We start from the raw sequence: 17,224 nt of genomic DNA, 5'->3' as shown, positions 1-17,224 counted from the left end.
CTGTGCCTAGTGTGGCCGCATGAAATCGAATTTATAATATCAGTTTTATAAAACCGATTTTAGCTAATTCGATATTATCCCGTAGTGTAGACGTGGCCTGAGTCTCACCAAACCAAGTCAAATGAACAGATCAGAAATTGAGGCAGAAATCGGGGCAGATGTCAGCAGCACTCTGTCATGCTTCTTTGTTTGATGCTGCTTGGTGGCTGCTAAGTGGTACAGTTCAGTAAATAAGAACACTATCTGATGGCATTCCATGCAGATCACAGCAATGTTAATAGAAGCTGCACCTCAGAGGCTCTAATCTGTTTAGTTCAACAGAATAGGTCTGAGAGTCAATAAGTTTAAATCACTTGGAAAATGACTTTTCAGACTCTTAGTATTAAGAAATGATGAAAGTGACCGGTTAGCTTTGAAATGTGAATGTTTACATTTGCTGAACCAATGTGGCAACTGATGCTAAGCTTTTGTTTTCTCCTTTGGTATACAGGGCAATGGCCTCAGGTGACTTAAACCAAGATGGTTATGAGGATCTAGTGGTTGGAGCACCAGGATACAGCAGATTGGGCCATGTTCAGATAGGACGGGTGTACATAATCTACAGTAATCTGTCAGGTTTGCCTCCAGTAAACATGGATCTAGACAAGGAAGCAGATCAAGTGCTGGAGGGTTTTCAGGTGGGGAATCAAGTCACATATTTGTCATTTAAAACAATTTGCCATTTTTTTTTATTAAAAGGTCAGTGCTCTGTATCCTTCCCTTGGCTGATCAGTGGTGCTGTTAATTTTTTTCTCACAAAGAGTTGTCATGGTTTCTGAAATGTCTCTCCCGTAAACCAGGATGTTATGTGTATTTAAAGAAAAACAATCCCTGTTATTATGAAAGATCCTTGTGGCTGAATTAAAGATGCTCTGTTTACTCTTCTCTCCACCAGGCAAAGTAACACTAAAACAAACTGGGACTCTTAACTGACACTGAGGTGAAGTCCCTCCATGCCAAGGAATCTATACATGGCTACCGGGCCACTGCATAGTTGGGCCGAAAACTGTCCTTTGCTTCTTTTTCTATATGCAGGGCTATTTATCTTAATTTTTCTATAGTGCCTCTGATTGTAGTAGCTATAATACTGTTAGGTATAATAGCTATAATTCTGCTACTGCTTAGTAGCTTATAATACTGCTTAGGCCATTGGAGAAGCTGGGAACCCCACAACTTATGAATTTGAGTCTTGTGAGCTCAGTACTTATTTCCGCTGGGCTTGGGGAGGATGAGACACACATTATTAAAGTGCTATATATGTTTAGGAATCTCCCACCTACCTGTTGGAGGTGTTCTTTGTGGATTCACATCTCCTCAGGATACAAAATAGAATAGGAAGTCAAGTAAATTATTCAGTTTCTATTAGCAAAAACGAGGAGTCCTTGTGGCACCTTAGAGACTAACAAGTTTATTTCGGCATAGGCTTTCGTGGGCTAGAACCCACTTCTTCATATACGTGGAGTGGAAGTCATTAACAGACTTAAAAGTGGCAATTCTTCAACAAAAAACTTCAAAAACAGACTCCAGCATGAAACTGCAGAACTGGAATTAATTTGCAAACTGGACACCATCAAATTAGGCCTGAATAAAGACTGGGAGTGGATGAGTCCTTACAAAACCTAATTTTACTATACTAATTTCCCTTATTGTTACTCACATCTTCTTGTCAACAGTTTGAAATGGGTCACCCTCGTTACCACTACAAACGATATTTTTCCTCCCTTGGTATTCTGCTGTTAATTGAATTGTCTCATTAGACTGATCCCTCGCCCTGGTAAGGCAACTCCCATCTTTTCATGTACTATGTATAAATATACCTGTACTATATTTTCTACTCCATGCGTCTGATGAAGTGGGTTCTAGCCCACAAAAGCTTATGCCCAAATAAATTTGTTAGTCTCTAAGGTGCCACGAGGACTCTTTGTGTTTTTTCCGAAACAGATTAACATGGCTACCATTCTGAAATCTGTTTCTATTAGGCTCACCAATAGGGCAGTTTACTAACAATGCAAATGGTTTCTGTGAAATGCTTTGCTGAGATGTGACAGAGGATGGTGAGTGACTTTGGCTTGAGATTGAACAGTAGGACTAGATGATGATATATTGAGCAATATAAAGATCATGCTTTGTTGTAAGCATCTTACTAAGAAACAGAAAGACACACACGCACCCTTTAAGTACAATAGTGTCTAAAGCAAATATGTTTAAGTCCTGAGGTGTCTTCTCCTCTTTTTTTAAGATAAATGTTATTGATTCACAGACAGGATGATAGTAATAGTGGGTGTTCTAAGCATCACCTAAATGATAAACAAAAGCTGAGAAGAGGATGTAGCACAAGTGTCATAATGAGATTAACAAGCTGAGACCAAACATGTTATGTTTTTTTTAAACTCCCCCTCTCTATCAAAACAAAACAAACCACTCCCACATGTACTCACTTCAGCTATTGGTACTGTACATCTGTACAGGACAATCTGTTTATTCACCTGCTCTTTTAAGAGTAAATAATACTGACAATCAAAGAACTATGAGATGGTTTTTTTTGTCAGTTCTGGATTTCCAGCTGTTTCGTAGGATGTTTGTTCTACAAAAATTTCTTGAGGAAGCAGACGCCAAGATTTTGTTTTATTGTTTTTAAATGTTACTTAGCTGCATGAGTGTGACGTGTCTTCTCAGCCTTCAGGCAGGTTCGGTTCTGCCATAGCAGTACTGGACTTCAATGAGGATGGAGTACCAGACGTAGTGGTGGGAGCACCTTCTGTAGGATCACAGAATCTCACTTATACAGTAAGAGCCCTTTATTTAAAACAACATCTGGTTTGTTTGTTTATGTTCCAATATCAACATTAAAGAGAGAATCCCTCACATTACTCAGGGTGAATAAGCTGGCAGCTTGCTGGTGGTTCCCAAACTGGATCTTGTTCTGTAAACACGGAGGCCTTGTCCACACTATAGGAGATTGATCTAAGTTACACAGCTTCAGCTGCATACTAAGCAGGGTCTACACTATGCTGTGTCGATAGGAGACAGAAAAATGTGGACCATATGAATTCTGTGCCCCCACATGGGAGCAGAATCCCACCAAGAGAAATATGCATATGGGTTCAGCTCCTTTTCCTTATCTGAACTTCCATGCCCTACTTATGCTGGAGTTCCCACTTTCTATAGGTTAATTAACTGGGTATATCATATTCATGAGCATTTACGTCAATCAGTTGCCATAATATTACGCTATCAAATCTTGTGAGTTTCAGTTAAACATCTTATACATATTGCTTAAACATATCTTCTTAAAATATCAGTAATTCACGTGATTTCTCACTTCACACGTCAACTGACTGACTTTTATTTATTGCTATGTTTCGTCTTGTGACTTAAAGTCACTTGCCTGTCAGTTATTTATGTCAAGGCCTTGATTAGTTATGCTAAGCTGTTTTACATTAGAGGCCCTAAGCCTGTTGATTCTCTACTTGTGTTTCAGCCTCAGTCAATACTTATACTTTACCTATACATACAGCTTGCTACATAGGCCATCTTCACCCACCATTCATAGAGCTGACATACTGCATCAGATCTTTCCTAAAAAGGCACCTAAGGCGGGGGGCCCGATTCCAGCGAATTGGGGGAATCGGCCTAAAGCTGGCCCTGCCTATATTCTTCCAGTCAGTGTCATCTTGCAGTGGGATAATGGCTGCTATGTTTACATGTGGTTTGGTTGCCAGTATTGCTTTATTAATACAAACTACAGCCCAAATTTTCAAACTTGACAGCCTCAACGGAGGCACCTAGATCTATATTTGGCTGCTTAATTAATAGTCTGATTTGTCAGAAATGCTCCCAGCAGCCCCCATTTAAGTCAATGGGTGTTCCAGCTGCTCAGCACTTCTGGAAAATCAGGTGGTGCTTATTTAGTTGCCTAAATATGGATTTAAGTGCTTACATTAGGTTTCCAAGTTTGGAAAATTTGATACTACACATCTCTTGTTGCCTACATACAGTCTGTACCATTGCCATAAGTTACAGTGAACTACACTGCAAGCTGCATGAATGTTTTATTTATATTAACGATATTGCCTATTGTCCTTATCAAGTAACATAATGAAAACTCCCTTATTTGTTGAAAGGAGCATGTTGATTCTTCCCTCCCCCCTCCCCCCCAAAATCTAGATGGCTGATTTGGTCATCACATTTCGTTCTTAGGCTTGGGGTGGAAGACACAATATCCTGTGTGGGCTCTGATGGTAAGAAAAATGCAGCCTAACTAATGGTCTTCACAGAATTAGTACTTTCTCTAACTTGTACTATTAAGTCCATGCTTGGCATTGGTGTATACATTCTCAAAGGTTTCTCCCCCACTGTTTAGGGTGCTGTGTATGTATATCTGGGCACTACAGGAAGAGGCGTGTCACATTGGCCAAACATTACAATAATTTGCCAGGTACAGTACATTTAGCAGTAAGAAAGACAATCCAAAACTGCAGAATTAGGGACAGAAGGAGGGGGGCAGATCACTGTACCATTTTATTCAGTATTGTCCTATCCTTTCGGGCTGTTGTCTGGGGGATGCATGAGACAGGCAACCTAATTTTTTAGTTACACAGGGACCACAAGGTTATCAGCGACAGTAGGGAGGAAACATGACACAGTTCATATGACATGGAAAGTCAAGTGCAATAACTGCTATTTAGACCCTTTTTCGTAAGGCTTCTGTTAAGACAAGTGGTCTATATTCTGCAGACCTTCAACTGTCCAGAACCAGAGGTTAAATTTTACTACCACATGCTTCAGGACAGTATCTCTGAAGTCAAATGGCAGGAGGAGGCAAAGCGGGGAAACAGTTTGTCCACACTGCTATTCTCAAGCCTCCATTACTGGGGATACTGTAGAGATGTTGGCCCAGATCCTCAAAGGTATTTCAACACCTAACTTCTATGAAATCAGTGGGAGTTAGGTGCCTAAATACCTTTAATGATCTGGGGCATTGCTATCCCCTTACTACTCACTGTGAGAAAGGATGTCAAAATCAAGCCCTATAATTGCATTTGTCAGAGGCCACACATTAAAAACAAATGCCTCATTGTACTTCTGCCTTGTCTCTTTGTTGAATGGTCATGTCTCTCTGAGTGCATGTACTCCAGGAAAAGGACTCTCTATTCTCCAATTATTTTTTTTAAAAAACCAAACAACTTGGTTACAAGATGGGAGAGTGATTGATCAGAAATATTCAAAATTAACTCTTTAGAAGAGATCTAAAGTAACATAACAAAGCAAGTAGACAATTAAATGCTGCTTTGCACTTTCAAGTTTTGATTGAGATATTGTCTCTTGCAGCACACATTCTGTAACCTTGGCTGGTCACTGCTGGCTGCTGATATTGATGGGGATGGAAAGTCTGATCTGGTTGTTGGTTCTCCTTATGCACCTGGCGGTGGGAAGCAGAGAGGATTTGTAGTTGCATTTTATTCTCACTTCAACAGGAGTGACAAAGGTAATATTTACTGAGTAAAACTGACATTTCCATATTTTAAGTGGCTATATTTGTGGTTTTAATTTGACATTTTTGTTTTAACTGAATCCTTTGTTACGTGAAACCTGAGCAACCTATTAGTTGTCGCAGATTCTTGAAAGGTTTATGTGCACTCTGTAATTAAAGAAATAAATACATAAAAATAGGTTTCTAGTATTTATATTGCCTTACCTGGATTTCTACTGTCTCAGCTGAAGAAAATTTAAAATTAATTTATTCCTGTATTTCTGAGTATTTGATGATGGATTAACAAATGTCAGCCTAATGCAAATAATAGTGTAAGTGCTTTGTATGTAAAGTAAGTAATTTTGCACAGACCTCAGCCTAATTGTATAAATATTAATGCCAAGCTAAGTGCACATAATTCCCAACTCAAGGCAAATAGAAGAGTACATCATAAAAATGGGGGTAGGGGAAAACAGTCTCCTAAGAATTTAGGCCCTGGACTTGCAAACACTTGAGCATGTGTATAACTTTACTCAAATGAATAGTAGTGCCATTAAAGTCAACAGCAAGAGCTGTTTAATGCTTGAAGGAAACTACAGAACTTGGCTGTGAAACAGAAATGAATGGCCAACAGCGTGGTAAGAATGCTTATCAACCAGTGCTGCCAGGTAGTGATGGTAGCCCCTTGCATCAGCGGGGGTCTAAGTGGATTTTCTCTCAAATTGGCAAGGGCCTGAGAGTATCACAAGATTATTCATTAGTGCCATGCTAAGAGCTCCTTCATGTGGCAAAAGGGGAACGTTGCAAGTGAGCACTGTAACTAAAGGATATGGGTCAAACTGGATTATTATGGGATGGGAAGAGACGAGCTAGAAAAAGAGGTTGAAGCCTAGAACTGGAGAAAGTCAGTGTGACTATGTAGGGGTGCAAAACTTCATCAGCTGAGGTTTGGTTTTGCATAATTAAATCTAGATCAGAGTCCCATTGTTTTCAAAACTGGTGTTTGTAGATGGGGAAGGCTTTCAGCAAAATTGGACTAATTTTGATCCATATCTATTTAAAATAAGGATGGAAGCAACTCGGCAATGGTTTTGAATTCACAAAACTTTGTCAATTGAAGTCTGCGTAAAACCAAAACCCAGGAGTGACTTGAAATAAGATCTCATTTATTTGAACTTTGGATTCAGAAAAATGGCTTCAGTTTTATCTCCGTTCTAGTGAAGACGTTTCAGTTCCATTCAAACTGGTTCAATATCTCCTTTATACCTGCCTTTAGAAGTTGAAAGCATCCCATAGGTCATGTTTGGGTGACTTAGAGCCAAAATTTCACCACAAACACAGCTGCTGAGTACTGCTTTGCCACCAAATGAAGTGTATTATGAAATTAGTAATCACTGGTACCATACCATGGGAAGAATAACCCGATCAAAACAAAAGTGTCTATTGCTAGATTGAAATGTGGTATATTCTAGAAACTGAAAATCAATGTTCTATCCTTGATGAACATCCCGACTTAACCTTTGTCTGGTTTGATCCTATCTGTCAGGGCTGCTGTCAGTAGAAGATGCCAGCTGGATGGTGAAAGGGGAAAAGAATTATGCCTGGTTTGGATATTCACTTTTTAGTCACCAGTTGAAGAACAAAACCTTACTGCTGATTGGAAGCCCTACCTGGAAGAGCTGTATTGGGTGTGTTTATCTTTTATTTGGGAGTTGTACATGATCGTAACACAGTTCCATTCACAACCTGTGTTTTTTTCCTATAGTCTTTAAGATCTATAGTAGAATAATATTGTTTCAGTAAGATTACCTGTGGAACTCCACTCTTTGGGGACAATAATAGTCGTATTTAGAGGAAACTTCAGATTAGTAAATTCAAAATTCTACCTACCTTCTCCTTAACTCTCTTTACAAAGCAAGTGGTCTTTATTGTAAGTCTTCATCAAAAACAAATTCCGTGGGGTCTTTTTATAATTTTTAAAAATGCCAGCAGAGTGGCAGTCCTGATCCTACAATGGTAATTATCTATACCGAGTAATACCTACAAGCCTCATGACCAGGGCCCCATTGTGCTAAGTGATGTACAAATATAAAGGTGGAAAAGGTTTCTTTTCTGAAGGATCTTATAGTAGAACCTCAGAGTTACGAACACCAGAGTTATGAACGGACTAGTCAACCACACACCTCATTTGGAACTGGAAGTACATAATCAGGCAACAGCATAGACAGCAAATACAGTTCAGTGCTGTGTTAAACATAAACTACTAAAAAAAAAAAGAAAAGGGAAAGCAGCATTTTTCTTCTGCATAGTAAATTTTCAAAACTGAATTAAGTCAATGTTCAGTTGTAAACTTTTGAAAGAACCACCATAATGTTTTGTTCAGAGTTGAGAACTGTGACGGGTTGGATCATGGAAACCCCCTTGGGGCTGCAAACTGATGTGCCAAGATTATTTCTGCCTCTGCTTTCCCTGCCAGCGTGGGACTCCAGCACCCTGTCTTGTTGAGCCAGACACACCAGTCTGCTTCAACACAGACCCAGGGTCTGAACCACATGACCCAAAGTTGCAGACTTAACTGAAAGCAGGTTAAGAAGTGTTCCTGTCTTTAACACGCAGATGCGCAACTCCCCATGGGGCCCAAACCCCCAAATAAATCTGTTTTACCCTATATAAAGCTTATACAGGGTAAGCTCATAAAATTGTCTGCTCTCTATAACACTGATAGAGATATACACAGCAGTCCGCACTCCCCCCCCCCGGTATTAATACATACTCTGGGTTAATTAATAAGTAAAAAGTGATTTTATTAAATACAGAAAATATGATTTAAATGGTTCCAAGTAGTAACAGACAGAACAAAGTGAATTACCAAGCAAAATAAAATAAAACACGCAAGTCTAAGCCTTGTACAGTAATAAAACTGAATACAGATAAAATCTCATCCTCAGAGATGTTTCAATAAGTTTCTTTCACAGACTGGACACCTTCCTAGTCTGGGCACAATCCTTTCCCCTGGTACAGCCCTTGTTCCAGCTCAGGTGGCAGCTAGGGGATTTCTCATGATTGCCACCCAGTTTGTTCTGTTCCACCCACTTATATATCTTTTGCATAAGGCGGGACTCCTTTGTCCCTCTCTGGGTTCCCACCCCTCCTTGTCAATGGAAAAGCACCAGGTTAAAGATGGATTCCAGTTCAGGTGACATGTCACTGTAAGACTTCATTACTCACTTGCCAGCACACATGGATACAGGAAGACTTACAAGTAAAACAGAGACATCTACAGTCAATTGTCCTGGCTAATGGGAGCCATCAAGATTCCAAACCACCATTAATGGCCTACACTTTGCATAACTACAATAGGACCTCAGAGTTATATTTCATATTTCTAGTTTCAATTACAAAAGTGATATATTCATACGAATAGAATAATTGTACTCAGTAGATTATAAGATTTGTAATACCTTACAAGAGACCTTTTGTATAAAGCATATTTTAGTTACATTATATTCACACTCATCAGCGTATATTCATAAAATCATATAGATTGCAATGTCACAAGAACAACTTCCATTCCTGAGGTTTTCATAACTCTGAGGTTCTACTGTAATTCTAATTAGAAACAAGAATGCAAATAATTACCAGAACAGCATTTTGCACATAATAAAAGAAAACAATATTCTGCATACAAGCAATGCTGTATGTATCTACAAAATACATTTCAAGTTATTACTTTGACTGAAAATAATATTGTGTGTTCTAGTCTAGGATGCTACAGCTCATTGGATACCAAACAGAGTGTTGGAAAGGTGTATGGATATAACCCACCAAGCACACTAAGCTGGTTTTCCATAACTGGAGACATGGTAGGACCTTTTCTTTAGTATGCTGGGAATTTACAGGTATGAACTACGTGAAGCAAAATGGTATTCTGTGCAACTGACATGTTTAACAATCAACAGGACAGGGGCAAACTGGGTTCATCGCTGGCCAGTGGCTTCATGTCTGTAGCTGGAATTCCAAGAGAAGTGTTGGTGGTGGGTGCACCTACCTCTGGTATGTTGCTCTGGAAACGGAAATACTTTAGCTATGCAATATATATGTCTCAAGTGAATGGTAAACTAAGCTAATTACAGCAAGCTATAAAATGGACTTAATAGCCACACTGAATTTATGAGTGCTATATATGATGCTCCCCCTATAGATATCCTAAAGTGCACGGTATACTTTGCACAGCCCCATCTGTCAGAGCCTCAGATTGGTTTAGAGTAAGATTTTTGTATGGAACAGACTTTTGTTAAGTGCGTTCTCAACACATTATTTATGTAACTGATTCATTATTAGGCCACAAATTCCCTGGCACCAATGACAGCATAATTAAATGGTCAAGAGTCACTATATAACTTAGGAGCACACACTTAATACGTGTTCTTGAACACTGATTTTTTTTCAAAGTAGAACTAACATTGTAACTGGAGTAGAAATAATGAACTATTTGATAGTTTCTTGTAAAGTCAGTGTGTTTTCATTTTGTTCACGTTTGATAATGCCAGTATTACCTGCTGTTAGTACACTACATGTACTAACCCTATTCCTGTGCGTGTGCACATCTGAGGGTCTAATTCTGTCACCCTGGCTTCTTTCAGACAGCACGTCTAGGATTCTATTTGTATCCTCAGTACTGCACCAAGCTGGAACTGTTCTGATGTATGACCTGACAGATGGTGCCAAACCTTCTTTGCTCAGCACTTTCAGCGGGGACAGGAGGTTCTCTCGCTTTGGAGGAGATGTACATTTAAGTGACCTAGACAATGATGGACTAGGTAAAACAAGGGGGATTTCGAGGGTGTGGGTGAAGAGATTTTTACTTTGAGCAAGAGTAGACTTGCCTCCTACATTGTTATATAAACTCAAAACACATCCCACTTTGTAGATGGATTTAAACATCCCAAGATGCTTTACGGCAGAAAATCAAACAATTCAGTCATAAGTCAAGAAAACTTAACTTTATACTATGGACAGTTAGTCATTAATGTTCATAGTATACAGACCAGTGTAAATGCCAGCTCGTGTTTTGGTCTAGTACTATTTCATCTTGACATCATAGATCCTCTTTTTGTGATTACTTACAGATGAAATTATTGCGACATCTCCTCTGAGAACTGAAGACATCACGTCTGTACTGTTTGGAGGGGAGGCTGGACGTGTGTACATCTACAATGGAAACCAGACCACCTCCGGTCATGTGACAGACAACTGCAAATCATGGACTTCTCCTTGTCCAGAGGATTCGGTAAGAAAACTTACCAGTAAAACCAGGAGGCAACATAATGACAACTAAATAATTACATCCACTGAAAAGAAAACAATAGACTGGTATCCGGAGTCAAGTTTCAGTAAAAACTCCATCGTGTTGCCTTCATCACACAGCAACTTGCTCAGGTTCTTAAATCTAGGTAATTTGGCTCCTTTTTTGGGTTCATGAGCAACCTTGCACAGAGTTCTGCAATGTGGGAGTAAGGCAGCTTTAATGCATGAGGCCTTTAGTCTGCAAGTGAAATACACTCTAAGAAGGTGGTTCTACTAACAGCTTCTCCCCTTCTTTCTTTTGTTTCAGGCACAATATGTACTAATTTCTCCTGAAGTGAGTAACTGGAAAATCAGTGGCTGAGAGAAGGAAAACATTTTTTTTTTTTAAAAAAACATTCTTTAATTAACGTTCTCAGAGCATAATGAGCAATCTCATTTTACAGGAAAGATCAAGGTTTGGGAGCTCCATCATCACTGTGAAATCTCCAGGAAAGGTGAGAGAAATGAACATCACTCTTGTCTGCCAGCTTATTTCTTGCCAACACTTGTCTGTGTCATTTGTATATATTACTTAGCATGGCACCATTCCTCTGAAGATCCCAAAGTGCTTTACAGAAGCTAATCAAGCTTCCCCATTAAGTCACCCTCTGGGCCAATATCAACCCCATTTTTAGAGTGGGTAAAATGAGGCAAAGAGGCCACAGCTGTCTAAATTTCGGCACCTGCAAAGGAATCCACTTAAAACCCCCCCCAAACTTGCTCTTAGCAACTTGCCCAAGTCAGTTTGGAAAATGGGTCCGCAAGTCGGCTGCAGACTTGACTCAATCATGTGTTTTAACCACTAGACTACACTCTTAACAGTCCGTTATAAGCAGTGTTGATACTCATGACATACTGTAAAATTGGCTACTGAGCAAATGACTATGGTCAGTATATATGCAGTCTTCTATTTTAGTGCTTGTTTCCAGTAGCACTACCCAAAGGCAAGGCCTAGTCCTTGCCCTGATAATCTTGGAGGGCCTTCATATGCCCCACTCCTCTCTGGATGAAGATATGGGCCTTTGGAGGGAGACAAAGTCTCTGCCTGCATCCAGAGGTGCTCGAACAATTTGCATACTGGGGGTGGCCGAGAGCCACTGAACCAAACTGTAAACCCTGTATCTGATGGAAACCACTTCAAGCCAGGGAGTGCTGCAGCACCTCTGTACCCCTAGTTACAGTTCTATGCCTGCATTTGTGTGACACAAATGTTTGTTTTTTCATTTGCCATTACACTGTACTTTGAGGTTGGTCCAGTGGCTGCTCATATAAATGGACTCCAGGACTTTGGGGTCCTGCCCATTTTCCTCATTGTCAGTAATCATTTGAGAAAATGATTGTTCATCTCTGCAGTGATCCCTACCCAAATGTTGGTTGACCCCACCCACCAAACAGCCTTTAGGAAAAAGCAGCTGGAATCTTTTAACTGCTTCCAGCCTAAGAGAAAGGGCCATTTTTCGTAAGACAAACACCTTATGAAACAAGCACCATTCCTGGCTTTCATTAGAGAAGGCTGGTCTACAAGCAAATGTTTCCCTTTTCTTTTTCAGGCCTTGTCTACACTAGAAAGGGTTTGCTGCCATAGGCATACTGGCTTAACCCTTGTAGCAGAGATGCAGCTTACAGCAAGAGTGTTTTTGCCACTATAGTTTATATCAGTTCCCTGAATAAATATGCTATACCAGCAAAAGGACTTTGTTGGTGCAACTATGTCTGTGCTAGGGCTTTTACTGGGCATAGCTATATTAGTTGGGGGGGGGCGGGGGAGGGGTCCCCTCCCCCTGCCACTCCTGACATAGCTATGCTGGCAAAGTCTCCTCAGTGATACAGTTGAATTTTGTTAACCTCTGTTTTGTATCTTTGCAGAAAGAAGTTGTAGTAGCTGCTGAGAGGAGTTCGGTGAAAGCTAGACTTAGTGGAAGGCTTTTTATGTATACCCTTTAAATGTTCTTTTGTTGAGTTTGGGGACATGCCTGTTTTCAGTGGTGGATTTTCCCTGGATCTATGGTGTTCTCTTTCATGCCACCCCGTGCCATGCTAACAAACTAGATGCTCAAACAGGAGGTAGCTAAAAAGAGGATGGAAGAAGCAGAGAGGGAATTGGGATTGACTGGAAAAATAAACAGATAGGGAGTACTAACTGTCAAGATCCATCCATACAGCTTTAGAGTTGAAAACCAATTAAAAACCTCTATCCATGTAAGTCAGAAGGCTAGATAACTCAGACACAGACAAAGTAGCATGACGGGAGCCAAAACATTAACCTAGCATCAATTCAACTCATGAGGGAGGCTGGTTCCAGCAGATGTATTTGGCTGTGTAAGGAAAAGCACAGAATGCCTAGCTGATGCAATCACTTAAATATGTGCAATATGATGGGGGCTAATTTAGCGAAAACTAATCAAGAAAGAGATCTTGGATAGTTCTCTGAAGATGTCCATGCAGTGTGCAGCAGCAGTCAAAAAAGTGAACAAGATATGAGGAAACATTAAAAAAGGGATAGAGAATAAGACGGAAAATATCTTATTGCCCTTATATAAATCCATTGTATGCCCACATCCTGAATACTGCGTACAGATGTGGTTTCCTCTTCTCAAAAAAGATATACTGGCATTAAAAAAGGTTCAGAGAAGGGCAACTAAAATGATTAGGGGTTTGGAATGGGTCCCATATGAGGAGAAATTAAAGAGACTAAGACTTTTCAGATTGGAAGAGGAGACTAAAGGGGGATATGACAGAGGTATGTAAAATCATGAGTGGTGTGGACAAAATTAATAAGGAAAAGTTATTTACTTGTTCCCATAATATAAAAACTAGGAGCCACCAAATGAAATGAATGGGCAGCAGGTTTAAAACAAATAAAAGGATGATGTTCTTCACACAGTGCATAGTCAACCTGTGGAACTCCTTGCCTAAGGAAGTTGTGAAGGCTAAGACTATAAGGGGGTTTAAAGAGAACTGGATAAATTCATGGAGGTTAAGTTAATTAATGGCTATTAGCCAGGATGGGTAAGGAATGGTGTCTCTAGCCTTTGTTTGTCAGAGGGTGGAGATGGATGGCAGGAGAGAGATCTCTTGATCATTACCTGTTAGGTTCACTCCCTCTGGGGCACTTGGCATTGGCCACTGTCGGAAGACAGGATACTGGGCTAGATGGACCTTTGGTCTGACCCAGTATGGCCATTCTTATGTTCACAAACACCTTTAACTCTGCCGTTATATGCCTGCCCAAACTCCTCCTGTACACCAGCAGCCCCCATATACTCTCTACCTTGTATCATGGACATTTCTAATACAGCCAACAAGCTCTCCAATCAGCACCCACTGCTCTCTAGCTCACCCACTTATCATCCAGACACATGAGCAGCTTGGTTCAGATGTGGTGGTCCAGGCACACTGCAGACAGAGCAGGTACAAAGGGGGTGCATAGGTAACTAAGCTCACCTTTGCCCCACATTTTGCTCCTTGCCTTCCAGCAGCCTTATACTGGCTGCTCAGTGCCCCAAAGGACTAAACCACATCCAAGGACCAACATAGCAGCACATTGGCTACAAGCTCTGTGTCAGCAGCAGGGATAAGGACTTGGCGTAGGACTCTCAACACAGCACGTGCAACCCTCTTGTGTTAGGTTAATGCTCTCTGGGCTGGATAGATTGGCACTGCAGTGATTGTCTGCCAATGGCATTGCACTAAGTGGTGCTGCTGGACCAGATCATCTGCTGTCTTGTTGCTTTATCCTCCATGGAAAGACAGTTCCTCAGCTTTGCTCCTTATCCCACAACCGTGCATCTTATTTTCCAACTGCAGTCCAGAAACCACCAATCCTGAGGCTGAAATATCATCTACTCCATCCACCCTCCCCTTCTGCCAGGGACCAGAAATCCCATTGTACTTCCTGTAGTCTACTGCCTGAAACAAGCAGGAGACTCCAACTTCAGGCAACAGTCCACACATCCATTTTCGTCCCATCCACTCTACACAGCTCAGATAGGAGTACCCCATTCACAGAGCCAGGACAGTATGCTACCTGCCTAGAATGTTACATTGATACTTGGCATTGACTTTACTACAGATGAAGTTGTACTATAAAGGTATGCCTGACAGATAGATGGGGGGCAGTTGCAAAGGGTTAGCAGCAGCTGGGGGGTAGAGAGGAGGCCCAGGGCATCCTTAAGGATAGCACTTACCTGTTAATAGTCTCAGGGAAGGTATTTGTTAAGGAAGCAGGACGTCTGCTTCAAGGGGAAGAGAAGGGCAAGGAGCTCAAGGCTGGACTCCACTGTTCCTTATGTTTTTATGTAGAACTCAGTGACTCTGGTAAGTTAAAATCCTGCTCTTATTGTTAATTATATTATGTGTTCAACTCATGAGTAGTGCGGTTTTGAAGGGGTACGTTAATGCTGAGCGTGTATCCGTATACAATTAAACGACAAACTTAAGTAACAGCATATGATCTCGTTGTTTTGGGTTAGGTCTGCAACCATTGGTGGGTGTATATGTGGGGGAGGGGTCAGAAGTTATGCCACTATGATAAACTTTTTTGTGTGTTACAAGCAAATAGCAAAGTACTGGAGCATTTTAAACAGTAATCATCCTCTTTGGAAAATATACATAAGGCAAAATCTTTCCTACTTTCTCAGTGTTTTCAGGAAGCAGTTTTAAAGACTCTTCCAACTCTTGATAATTCTAGCTTTAAAACAGAAGATTAAAAGCTGAATTTTAGATTTATGCTTTTTTGTTTTTACTACATCATCATTTGCCAAGGCATCCATTCTGGGCATAATTGTTTTAACCTGCCTAAATAAACCAACAAACATCAGAGCTAGCAAGAGCCAGCTAGCTGGACAGCATAAATGAAGAGATGGGGTGGGAGGGAGAAGAGGAGAAAGTACTTAAACAAGGGCTCTGTGGAGATAAATAGGAAGAGAGCATGTTGTGCTGAACATTTCAACCAGCAACTGTTTGGAACTTGTTTTGATAAAATAGGAAGAGAAAATGACACCCACCCTTTGAAATGCTCTCTGGATAAGTGATGGAAATCGAGGTGTAGCTAGAGAACTAGAAGGCATCAGGGTGGGTGAGCTGAACGCAGTGCACTTTCCCTCCCATAGGTCATTATTTTACCTTTTTCCTTATTGACTCTTGCTCTTAACACCTTCCCTGTTAGGATCCCAAGCCATCCTGCATTTGCCACTTTTGAAAGCACATCTCAGGCTTGTTGACGACTGGTAGAAGTAGTCAGGTGGAGGAGAGCCCAAATGATTGTAGGAAGCAGACTGACAAGCTGGGGATTGTCTTATTTAGGTTCTTCACCCTCAGCCCTAGAAAACACTAGACTTTTTTCAGTCAATTGTGTTGTAAAGAAAATGAGTGAAGTTTATCCAAGCTGAACAGACTCCTCTTACTGTTTAGTCAGCAAAACCAAAGAGGTCAATTTGCCAAACACAAGGATAAAACCGGTTGGCATTTTATTTGAGTCCTGGGTATTACAAACAAAGTGCAGCTTTGTCAACTACACTTAATGCAAATTCTTAATCAGTTCATAGTGGGGTTCACAGGTCTGGTTCAGCGCAATTTCACTCAAAACCTTAACCACCATGGGCTTCAGTTTCTCACTTCTGAGCTCAGAATTCTGTTACCACACCTACATTTTGCAGTGTGAATGAGCCAGGTGTTAAACATCCAGTGGTTTTCTAGACCTGGGTAACTCCCATGACATAGATGCAGCCCTGTAAAAGAACTAGTGGTCTTATTTTAAAGGCTTTTAATATACATAAGTCAATTAAGTACAGATGAAAGGAGTCAAATTAATGCCCTGTAGCTGCAGAGAAAATACAGCTGGGGAAGCAACAATGCAAGTTTTTCCAATAGCCCTGTCAATGTATTTCAAAACCCTGGCCTGAAGGGATCATTTCCTGAGTCAGAACCTCAGTATCCATACCCATTCACTCCTTGCCCTCTCTGGGTATGCCAACATTAGTTCTCAACGTCATGGGTGTTTGCATATTGCACTAGGAACTGGATCAAGACCAAACCACTTCCTAAAGGTCATTTGACAACCAGTTGACTTGGCCACTGGGGATTTCAACTGCCATCCAATCCCCTACTATCTAGTAGAATACAGAGAAAGAACAGTGCATTATCCTGTAAAATGCTATGCTTTGAAAGTGTAAGGATACACAAAGTTAAATCAGTTAGCTGATAATCATTAGATGCCACACAGGATTTTACTTTGAAAGACCACAGGCTTGCAGAAGTATAACAATTTCTGAACTCTTTAGTTTCCATTTTCTGTTCACCTGAGCATTTAATTACACTTTTGCTGCTACAATAAATTTTTCAGCCTGTCAGGTGGGCAGTGGTTTA

At 40.6% G+C, this 17,224-nt stretch overlaps 1 protein-coding gene across 1 annotated transcript in view; it reads left to right on the top strand.

The window, feature by feature from the left end:
- The window catches only part of GPLD1 (glycosylphosphatidylinositol specific phospholipase D1), a 43,795-nt gene extending 30,988 nt beyond the window's left edge, over positions 1–12,807 (top strand). The window contains 11 exon segments of the mRNA XM_075062878.1: positions 491–677; positions 2,716–2,826; positions 4,403–4,477; positions 5,371–5,527; positions 7,059–7,200; positions 9,273–9,375; positions 9,472–9,565; positions 10,156–10,332; positions 10,642–10,802; positions 11,127–11,153; positions 11,263–12,807. Of these exon segments, the coding sequence (XP_074918979.1) occupies positions 491–677; positions 2,716–2,826; positions 4,403–4,477; positions 5,371–5,527; positions 7,059–7,200; positions 9,273–9,375; positions 9,472–9,565; positions 10,156–10,332; positions 10,642–10,802; positions 11,127–11,153; positions 11,263–11,394 (1,366 nt within the window). The 3' untranslated portion in view covers positions 11,395–12,807.
- Positions 12,808–17,224: the final 4,417 nt, after the last annotated feature.

This window comes from Chelonoidis abingdonii, chromosome 2 (genome assembly GCF_003597395.2).
Source record: "Chelonoidis abingdonii isolate Lonesome George chromosome 2, CheloAbing_2.0, whole genome shotgun sequence".
Classification (NCBI taxonomy): Eukaryota; Metazoa; Chordata; order Testudines; family Testudinidae; genus Chelonoidis; species Chelonoidis abingdonii.
This window is presented reverse-complemented; position numbering and strand designations above follow the sequence as displayed.